The 11,378-nt window shown below is 37.1% G+C and overlaps 2 protein-coding genes across 5 annotated transcripts in view; both read left to right on the plus strand.

The window, feature by feature from the left end:
- LOC135195521 (membrane-bound transcription factor site-1 protease-like) overlaps positions 1-11,378 on the plus strand; it is a 169,844-nt gene that overhangs the window by 89,701 nt on the left and 68,765 nt on the right. The gene's annotated exons all lie outside the window — the stretch shown is intronic.
- On the plus strand, positions 7,961-10,968 carry LOC135195241 (uncharacterized). Its single transcript, XM_064221505.1, has 3 exons — positions 7,961-9,037; positions 9,169-9,297; positions 10,759-10,968. Exons 1-3 carry the CDS (start codon positions 7,961-7,963, stop codon positions 10,966-10,968), a joined length of 1,416 nt encoding a protein of 471 aa, XP_064077575.1.

Consider the following 11,378-nt stretch of genomic DNA (forward strand, 5'->3'; position numbering starts at 1 on the left):
ATTATTCTCCAAAACAATGGCTATCACTCTTAGTATGGCTTTAGACTGAAAAACACCTTTTTTAACACCAGTAGGATATATCAGGATAGCTGAAGGTCTACGTCTTATACGATACCATCCTACTACGAGGAAACCATAGTTCCCGGTATCCTCAGTCAGTCCTTAGGCTTAGTTTTCCAACCGCTCCGTAGGCCTATGTTTATCTAGTGATTATCAAGCCAGCCTTATGCCCATAGACCCGACCCTGATAACTTTCGTAACCGAAGAGAGACCTTGGGATTAATATAGGCCTGTTGTGGACCTCTGGGGCTAAGATATAGTAGGCGTAACAGGACCAATTTCTTGACAACCGGGAATTAATAGCAGTTTGCATAAGGCAAAATGTCCTGGAATTGTTTGAGATAGACACCTGATTTCATTCTATTCAAGAATTAATTTTTTTTAAAAACAAATGAAAATATTGAGTGAGGATTTTGTGATATTTTCGTTGATATTTTCCATGATTAATAATCGTAGTCTCCTTTTACTTCAGAACTAACGAAGATGTAGACCTATATAATATTCGACTTGCCTGCTCTTACCTATGGGAATTTTGACTATATCGTTAATTTTAATGTTTTAAATAGTAATCCAATCAATAAACTTATATACAAATATATTATCAAACCTCTGCATGATATAAGGGGTGAAATTTACAGAGAAATGTGATAGTGTTGTTAGAATATGGAGTATTTTAAGAAGATTTCATTATTTTAGATGAGTTTCCCATTAAAAGCATTTCTTTTATTACTCCGTTTTCTTTCATTTGACTATTTTAAATTTATATCGAATTAGTTAAGTAGCTTCTATATATCAGAATCTATTTATCTATTTTCACCCATAAATGAATTTGATTTACGAAAAATTTTTTAAAAAAAACGTCAACTAATTATAAACCTCGAAAGAAATCTGGAATATCAATGTTATGTAATTTATTCCAAATTCCCGAGAATTGAAATTATGTTCAAATAAACTCAATAGTTTTTTCTATTTAATTTTTAATTTAATTATCGCATAAATAATTAATTGTTAGTTGATAAGTCTGTAAAATAAAAAGGCCTATAGACACGTGCGGAGTTTGTCAGGAGAAATTGTGAACGTCAGGAGTATTTCTGAAGTCCAGGCATGGGGACCGTAGGTCATGGCCTGCTCAGCACCCCCCCTCCCCCTTAAATCCGCCACAGGGCCTGTGCCCCCCTTAAAATAATACTGGGTAGTCCAGAATATAACCCTAGGTTAGGTTATAATGTATATAACTCTCAACAACCATTTTTTTTAAAGTTCTTACAACACTTTATTACCTTGTAGTACTAATTTTTAAGCTTACTTTAATTTGAGACAAACTTAACAATATACTCTCTCTCTCTCTCTCTCTCTCTCTCTCTCTCTCTCTCTCTCTCTCTCTCTCTCTCTCTCTATATATATATATATATATATATATATATATATATATATATATATATACCTTCCTTCTGATTTGGCCTTCACTTATAATCACTTAAAAGCTTTATAAGTCAGCTTCTTAACCCCCCATACTTACCCCATAAATATTTGCTTCTATAACATTTATATTAGTTATGGCTGGTCAGTAAAAGAACATAATGAATATTAATTATGAGTGCCCATTTCCCAATCTACAAAAAACTTGGGGAAAATGCTCCTGTAGAATCCTCTCCTAAATTGGAAATGGTTTTTTTTTGAAAGCAGTTTGTATTCAAAGGACTAAACTTAAGACTTTTTTGGCTCCATATATGTATAAGGCCTATGCATTTTTTCACAGGAAACCATCTTGGATGTGGAATTGTTTGCCCAGTGCAATTGTGGAGTCTTCTGATCTCCAGATGTTTGAGAGGAACGGATTCATTCCTGCTCTCTGCTGACGTCTCCAGAATTTCAGGTGTGTCAGTTTTATTTTCCAATTCCCTCACATTTATCTATTTATCTCCTTTTCCTATTAACACCTCTTTTTCTCTGCAGGCTGATTTCCCTTTGGAGCCATTTTATAGTCTGTTGACTCTGTCCATTAAGGTTTTCAGCTGAAGATTCAACAGCAAAAAAGAATAGTGCAAATGCCTCAGTTCCAAAAATAAAATGCAAGACCCCTAAACTTATACTAGCTTAGTGGCATATTCATTCCTAAAGTTCAACCTACTCTGAAATTAGATTAGAATCTTATTACCTGACCTAAAGTCACGAGAATGCCAAAGGGAAAATTTCTTATAATCTCAAAGTGGAGAAACTATTCTCCTCAATTTCTGAATATTCACAGTGCTTAGATTTCTCTTTGACCTGACTGAAAATACGAGAAATGGAAGTTACCTCACATAGTTCTGTCTAAGTATAGTAAAGAGAGAGAGAGTTAAGTATAGAAGAGAGAGTTCAGTATAGACCTACTGTGGCGGGATCAACAAGTGGCAAATCTCCCCCCCACCCGCCACATAAACCTAATCGCTCCAGCTGCCCAACTCACCCCACTCACACTTTCCTCTTTACACTACAGCATACGCGCAGGACAATTGATCTATACCTACAAGAAAAAAAAAAAAAAAACACACACACACACACACATGTACTTACCAACCACTCCAGATACTCTGGGCTATCCTGTGCTGTTTGCCGGTTGATTTCACAGAGATATCAACCACAACAAAGACCACAACCCACAACCCAACAACAAAACAACATCCAAGGACTACAACCCAACAACTCAACAACAACACAACAACCAAGGACAACCACAACACAACAACAAAAAAGGAACACAATCACAACCCACAAGACCACTGCACAACCCAAATCACCAACCGACACAAAAAAAAAATGCAAAAGGCAACACACACACAGACTAACAACATCAAGGAATAACAACACCCTCAACCACAACAATCACATACAACAAAAACTCAGGAACTCAAAAGCACAACAAGTCCAACAATACAGGCACATCAACTCTTAAGCAACAACACCAAACTCAACAAAACACAACTTAAACGACTTCCAATCCTTCAACAGACTTCTGTCGACACTACTTGTTATCACCAGCTCTCACCAAAGACTGACCAAAAACACTCACTCAAAACACAGAACTCTAACAACAACAGCACCAACAGACAACCCAGAACTCTCCAACAGCCAATCCAATCGTTAACTATCCAACCACCAATTACTCTCTCTCTCTCTCTCTCTCTCTCTCTCTCTCTCTCTCTCTCTCTCTCTCTCTCTCTCTCCTCATCTCTCTCTCTCTCTCTCTCTCTCTCTCACACACACAGACGTTGTCAAATGGAACTCCATAACTCCTCCATACTAGTACTTCCTTGTCAAAAATGTTGGCCAAGATCCATTGTGAAATTATTAGCAAGAGTCAATCAGATAAGGTACAGATCTTGAAAAGATATCTATTTACAGATTTTGGGGAAGGGCCAACCGTTACAATGACAAATTCATCAAAAGACGACCTCAGAACGTGCACTGGTATGAGACTTGCTACCAGGGTATTCCAGTCTGGATGACTTGTAATCTGGCATGCATGACAAGAGGAAATATAATCCCTGAAAGGTGGCCATGTTCTAGCAATGCTCTTCAAGTGCTCATTGGAATAAGATGGTGTTGATGACGATCAACAACTGATCACTTGGTAACCTAAGCTACAGAATTACTCCCAGTTCTTCTACCCATGTGTTGTCTGAAACACAACCAGTTGAGGAAGATCTACCCTCTCTTTCTGGGTATTAATGGTCCCAAGGCAGTACACGCACAGTCGAGGGTACCCAGGAGACAGGGCTCTGCTCGGTACTCAGCAGTGCCAGGATGATCTGTATACCTAGATCATGCTGCTCTCTGCCTGGCCTGAGGCTCGCCACTGTCCCCAGGGTTGTTTTCACAATAGCTCAAGTAGCCATCCATCCATACCTTCTATTTCAAACATCACTGAATATATGATGCTGTGTGATTCTGCTGACTGCAGCTGTGAACTCCTTTCCAGGTACTGATCGTAGATAAGCCAGTACAGTACTGGCTGTGCTAATGTGCTACATTCCTGTAGGACCCAGGAAATATCACCACTTTGTTTGCAGTAGGACTGTTTTCCAATCCAACGCTTAGGTCAGCACCTCAGAGGTGTAGTTGGTTCAGAGGAGAAACTATCTACAGAAACTTTTCTTTGAGTTGGTCTCATCATCCCAAAACATCCAAAAAAGCACCTAGATCATTTATTTATTCTTCTCAACCAAATTGCTTTTGTCATATCTCCTAACCGACTATCACATTTGAGCAAGCTCATCCCGTGCATGTGACCCCCTGATCAGCCTCGAGTAATCTACTTCCTCCAAGCTTGCTCCATGAGCAGGGAAATCAAGAGAAGATCTCTCGTGATTGCTGGACAACAGGAACATCCCCATGGGAGTTCCCTGAATTCCCACCTCCCAAACTATGTCAGCTCACAGCCACAATGCAAGGGGATCGAGGTGTACACCTGAGGGCTTTTTTCATTTGCACATCAGCTTTTTAGGAGGGAAAGAGGTGCTGCTAGCCTGGCAATTCCAAGACTGTCATGAGTCCTTTCATACTCATGTTGAGTGACAAAAATACTCTTGGTAACAATGAGAAGAAAATACTGTTAAGATTCCACAGACAATTTGGACACCAAACATCAGCTAAGCTAATTAAACCAGTTACAGATGCTGGAATTAAAAATTTCAGAAATGGAGAAGGATATCAAAGATTGATTTGAAGTATGTGCAGTCTGTTATAAGTTTAAGAAAGCCAAACCCCAACCTTAGGTCCCCATGGCATGTTTATTCAATGGAGTGGTTGCTATGGATTTGAAGGCCTGAAGAAAGCAATATATTTCTTGGTACTTGTTGATTTGGGAACCAGGTGCTGCTCTACAGTGGTAACAGAGGATACTCTGCTACCAGTATTATCAAAGGGGTTTTTCAGTGCTGGATTGGTGTGTTTGGTGCACCCAGGAAACTTTTTACAGATAACAGTTAATTGTTCAACAAAGCTGAAATACAGGAGTTGAAACAGACCTTCAGTAAAGATCATGACATCTGTAAAGAGTTCATGGGGCAATGGGGTATGTGAGCCACAAAATTTCGTGTTTGGTGATACTGTTTGGAAGATAATACCTGATAGCTAGTGTGATTTGGATGTGGCTTTGGCTGGGGGCATTACAGCAAGAGTTAAGTATATCTTAGTTTTACCAGACCACTGAGCTGATTTACAGCTCTCCTAAGGCTGGCCCGAAGGGTTAGATACTATTTTTACGTGACTAGGAACCAATTGGTCACCTAGCAATGGGACCTACAGCTTATTGTGGGATCCAAACCACATTATATCGAGAAATGAATTTCTATCTCCAGAAATAAATAAATTCCTCTAACTCTGCGTTGGCTGAGCCGAGGATCGAACTTCGGACTACTGGATTGGTAGTCGAGCGCGAAAACCACTCTTCCAGTGATGAACCATAAAAGCAAGAAATACTCTCACAAAACATGCTGGCTTTTCTCCCAATCAGCTTTTCTGGCAGAACCCTAGCAGGCTAAAGTCTTTGTAAATAAACAAGACAAGAATTTACCAAAACAGGGTCAAGTGAGCGTCTATCTAAGGCTTTGCGGTACAACACATGGATTTAAACAACATACAGAATGCAGATGAAGCCATACACAAGAGGAAAGATTGAAAATGGTCATGAGTAGCATGATCCAAAAATTGAGAGAGGTAGACATGGAAAACAAATTCTTGTGAGATAGGTGTCATTTTGCAAGTGCTTGAGAGTGGAATATTGCAATTTAATGACAATGTCAACATTGGATGGTGAAAGTCTGTTGAATGGGCCCAGCAAGTTTTCAGTGGGTCAACATATAAAAAAAAAATACAATCTGAAAGTAAAGAGTTGGTATCGGGTAGGTAATTTTAAAACGAAAACTGACAGTAGTATTAGTTTATGTTGAATTGTGAAACGATCTTAGCTTGTGGGAAGTGGTTGATGATGACTTGGAAATGCTTGTTATTTTCAACTCCAATGATGTAATATGTGCTACCAAACAGCAAAATCACAAATTGGCAAAAAAATAATGTGCATGAGGAAGTGCAACATGTTAGGCAACAGACAATGTCAGTTCGATGGGTTGTGTCAGAAAACATGAAAATGGAAACCCAGCTATCAAATCCCATTTAGTTGCCACAGGCTTTGAGGAAGACAGAGAGCCTCCAGAAGGATTTACCTACACATCTGAAGCAAGCAGTGCATTCAGTTGGCGGACTGGCCAGGTTGCCAGCTTGCCCGATGGCAAGTGGGCCCCTTACACATGGGCCCCTTACACATAAGACCATGGAAAATTTCATTACTGAACAAATTCCTTTCTAAATGTAAGGTTATATCATATATTGATAATATATATATAATTATATATATATAGTAAGATAGATATATATTATATATATTATATATAATAAATATGATATATTGTAGTATTATATTAGAGCAACTTATGACTAGTTGGGATCAAGATGCCCCTGGCTTAGAATATGACTGGTTATTGTCCATCCTACACAACAGATGCGATTTGCATGACAGTGAGGGAAAGTAGAGATTTATTTGTCACTATACTCCGTTTTTTTACATCTGTCCATCCGTCTGTGGTGTTTTTGTATGGTAACATTGCGTTCAGGGCTTTAGATTGTTATGCTATTTGTAAGTTTTAGGTAAATAAAAGGATATCTGGGTGTTCATTTGCAACTGAAAAGTGTTTTAATAATTTACTGTATACGAATTACACCGTTAATATTCGAAATAGGATATTATATAATCGTTGAATGTAAGCTGAATGTAACTATCTAAAGCCAGGGACGCAGTGTTACCATACAAAACACTACAGGCGGATGGACAGATGAAAAAAAAAACAGAATATAGTATATGCAGCCTGTAAGTGAAATCATTTTGTGAAATATATATGTGTTTCTATATGTCGATAGGAAAGATCTTCAAACTCAAATATAAGAAAAGAAATGGCTATTTTTTAGAAGAAAAAACATATATATTAATAATAATTGTGAATTACATATATATATGTGTGTGTATATACTGTATATGTAGCTTTCTCTTTCAAAGAGCTGGGTAAACATTCCTTTTAATCAGTCAAATCTCTCTCTCTCTCTCTCTCTCTCTCTCTCTCTCTCTCTCTCTCTCTCTCTCTCTCTCTCTCTCTCTCACACACCACACACACACACACGCACATATATACAACACATGTAAAAAGTGGTCATCAGTATATTAGTGTGGTTAATAATGACACCTAGATGACTTTTTAGCAACTTCGCTCACTAAAAGGTGAGAAGACGTATTGAAGCAGAGAAGTATTGTTATGAGAATTATAGATGTCATAAAGATGTTAAGCAAACAAGCACTTGCTTTTCGAGGTCACAGAAATGTATCGGCCTACACTTTAAATAATGATGTTTTGAATCATGGTAATTTTTTAGCTACAGTGCAGTATATGGCAAAATATGACAGTATTATGGCAGCTCATGTTTCTGTAGTGCAAAGCAAGTCTGAGCAGAGAATAAAACGATCAGAACAGCAAGGAAAGGTTCACAGTAAAGGTCGTGGTGGACTTGTTACATACCTGAGTAAAACAACTATAAACTATTTAATCAACATTATGAAAAATATGATTCTAGAAAAAATTGGGCAAGAAGTTAATCAAGCAAAATACTATTCTATGCAGGTTGATTCAACGCAAGATATTTCATCCATTGATCCATTTAGTATTATTATTCGATATGTGCTTAAAGGTAATATTTATGAGCGACTACTTTCAGTTGTGCCAAGTAATGATGGAACAGGACAGGGACTCTTCGATCTATTAATCAAAACGTCATAGAATTGACCCAGAAAAATGCGTATCTGATAGCACAGATGGCGCTGCAAGCTACCATGGGCAGTACAAGGGTTTACAAAGTAGAATTGCTGATGTGGCAGGTCAACATTATATGGTGCTATGCCGATGTTTTGAATCTAGTGATAACTGAGGCTACAAAATCTTGTGTACTTGCAGTTTCCTTTTTCAATTTGCTTCAGAGTTTAGCTACATTTGTGAAAGCATCATGCAAGCGAATGGCTGTATGGATAGAAGTGGTAAAAAAACATCCGGGACAAGAAAAAATGAAACGATTAAAGCTAATAGGTGAGACTAAATGGTCAGGGAAATCAAATGCAGCAAAAACTATATTTGGATGCTTTTTTTATTCTTCTGTGATTACTTGTGTGGATTTATTGGTATGCCTAACAATGATTCAAGAATCAGACAAGTTTGGTGCAAAAATAAAGTATGAAGCAAACGTTTTTCTTCAAAAGTTTGAAACTATATTGACTGCATTTACTTATTTGTATATATTTGAAACTATAGCACCTTTATCAAAATACCTGCAGACCAGTGGATTAGATATGTTTATTGCATGGAATTTGGTAGATACAGCTACAACAAAGTTGAACGAACAGACAAGAACATTTGATGATATCCACAGCAAGGCTTTTGAATTTGTAATTAAATGTAATGAGAAACTTTCGCAGACGAATTTGAATGAACATATAACATTTCAAATTGATGCTTTGGAAGATGCATTGCCAGTTAAAAGAAATAAAATAAAAATGGTAGATGAACTTGCTAGTGATGAAGGAAGCTCCTCAGATCCCCAAGTTGATTTTAGAGTAAGTGTGTTTAATTTAATAATGGATCGTATTGTTCAGTCATTGGAATCACGCTTTATACAACACAAACAGTTGTATAAAGATTTATCTTGCTTGGACTCGACAAATTTCAAAACAATTGCTGAGAAAGATCTTGAAGATGAAGCATTGAGAGGAATTATCAAGTTGTTCCCACAAATCATCAAAGATCAAGTGAAATTGGAACTGTTTTCTTTTGCTTCAAACTTTGATGTTTTAAAGTTATTACTTAATGATGGTGAAATGTGGGCAGCAGTTGCACCAACTGTAAAATGTGCACTACTTGCCCATCTTGTATACTGAAAATTCTAGCTTCCAACAGACTTCATGACAAGGCATATGATAACCTTTATGACCTATATAAAATAATTTCCACATTATCTGTTATCCAAGTACAGTGCGAGAGGGCATTTTCAAAACTGAAGAATATAAAGACAAGGATAAGAAATTCAATGTCTGAGGAAAACTTGGAATCTTACAGGTTACTATCCATTGAAAAGGAAATGTTAGATGAGCTGGACAATGAAGTAATTATTACCAGATTTGCACAATCCTCCAGTGAACTTAAGCGATTGTTCCTAATATAGTGGGCTGCATGAATAGGTTTTTTGTAGTTTTTAGCTGTCTATATACAAATTGTGCAGTACAAGTATGCTTAGATATATCCGAATTTTATTTCAAAATTCCTCATAAATTGATATATGCATGTTATACTTATGTATTGAAAGTATATTTTTATTTTGTGTATTTTATGGTTTTGATTATTATGAAAGTAAATAATCAAAACCATATAAATCTAGTCTTTTGATGGGCTAGACTGAATAAAGAGGAGGTGATAAAATTTGACATATGTATAATTAATGATAAATGCTATATATGTCTAAATTATTTGAAAGAAAACTTAAGTAGAAAGCGTATAAAGAATGCAGACTGTATGTATCTTCTTGATTTTCTTTACAGGTTTATTGGATTACATTGTTAGTTTGCAAACATTTCAAAATAACACTACTTTACATGTCATTAAACTTTTGATTAGAAATTCAACTAAGCAATTATGTATCTATATTTGGTATTACTCTACATTATGTCTGAGTGATTTACACATTATTAGTAAAAAATAAACATTCCAATAATTTGTCTTCTGTTACCCCACTATGGGCATTTCAAAATATTTTACTGTATTTGTTGATGTGAACTCTTATTATAGTATTATGGCTGAGGGTTGGAGTGGGCCCCCTCTTTTGTCACCTGGCAACCACAATTTTAGGCCCAGTCCGCCACTGAGTGCATTCATCACTTACTTTGACCTCGACCAATCAATGGGGTTTTCATACTATTGATGTGAAAGCAGCCTAACTTCAAAGTCGCAACAATGAGTAATTTGTTACCTACATCCTTTGCCAGAATATGCAAAATGCAAGCTGTGGTGATTAAAGAAAATGGTATGTGGCCTTTGAGATGCAGCTGATATATGCTTGTAAAAGGACTGGTTGTTGGATCTCAGAGCTAAAGCACCATCACTAGATTCAGCACTGTTCTCGTAGAGCAATAACGGTAGACCTAGAGGCCTTGTATCCCTATGTCTTCCTTTTGGCTGGTACACAGGAACTTGAGAAAGAAGTGATAAACTGCATGAACTAAATACTCATTGTCAGTAGTTCGAATAAAAAAACTTCAGATATTTGGGTCTAAATGTGGTCTCCAACGCTGATAGTATTAACAATTGACTTCCTTCAGTTTGCTACATCTCTAAGACCAATCTCATGATGTAGACATCATGCTAAAGTGAAATCAAGAGAGCTGTCTGAATCTGAAAAAAAAACAAAAAGAATATTGAGCCTTAACTGAGCAGCTCAACTGTACTGCCACATATAACCATTCTGGTACTGCATTTGTTGTATATGAACTGGATATGAACAACAGTTGAGCCACCAAGCACACAGCCACATGAGGATTTATTTTTTAGATACCTCATTTGCCAACCTTAGTACAAAGGACCTCATCGAGGTACAAAGATCTTCCTGTTGGATGCTAATGAGGCAAGGGGTCCAATGTTCTGGCAAACTAGAAAGATCAGGCAGGTTGTCAAACCTGCACTGTCTGCTGAGGTGTTGGCATTACTTCAGTGTCCTGAAGCTGCTGTATATCTCTTCAACATATTACACGAGGTCTCAAGATGTGGAAAACTCAAAATATAGTGTTTCGTCAACAACAAGAGTCTGGTGAATGCCCTCTACGTATTCTTGTAAAATAAAACCCAGAATACAGAATATTGTGCATTCATATTGCTGTATTTAGGAACATGTTGGAGCAAGGGAAAATTGATAAAGTGTAACAGGTGGATACTTCACAATTGGCTGACTGTCTAACCAAAAAATGGGCCTAAACTGAATAGTAGCTGTGTACAGCAGTCAGCTGGGACAAGAGGAACTTTGGTTTACCATAATGGATACCACTTATCTGTACGTGGTAAAAGACAGGTCATTGATGGTACTTGAAACAGTCTAGGTGTTGGTTTTGAGCGATGATAGTTCATTCAGCCTCATTTGATAATAGTTCATTCAGCCTCATTTATGGGACTACCATCAACATAAGAAGAGAGGACAAT

This window comes from Macrobrachium nipponense, chromosome 16 (assembly GCF_015104395.2).
Source record: "Macrobrachium nipponense isolate FS-2020 chromosome 16, ASM1510439v2, whole genome shotgun sequence".
Taxonomy (NCBI): Eukaryota; Metazoa; Arthropoda; class Malacostraca; order Decapoda; family Palaemonidae; genus Macrobrachium; species Macrobrachium nipponense.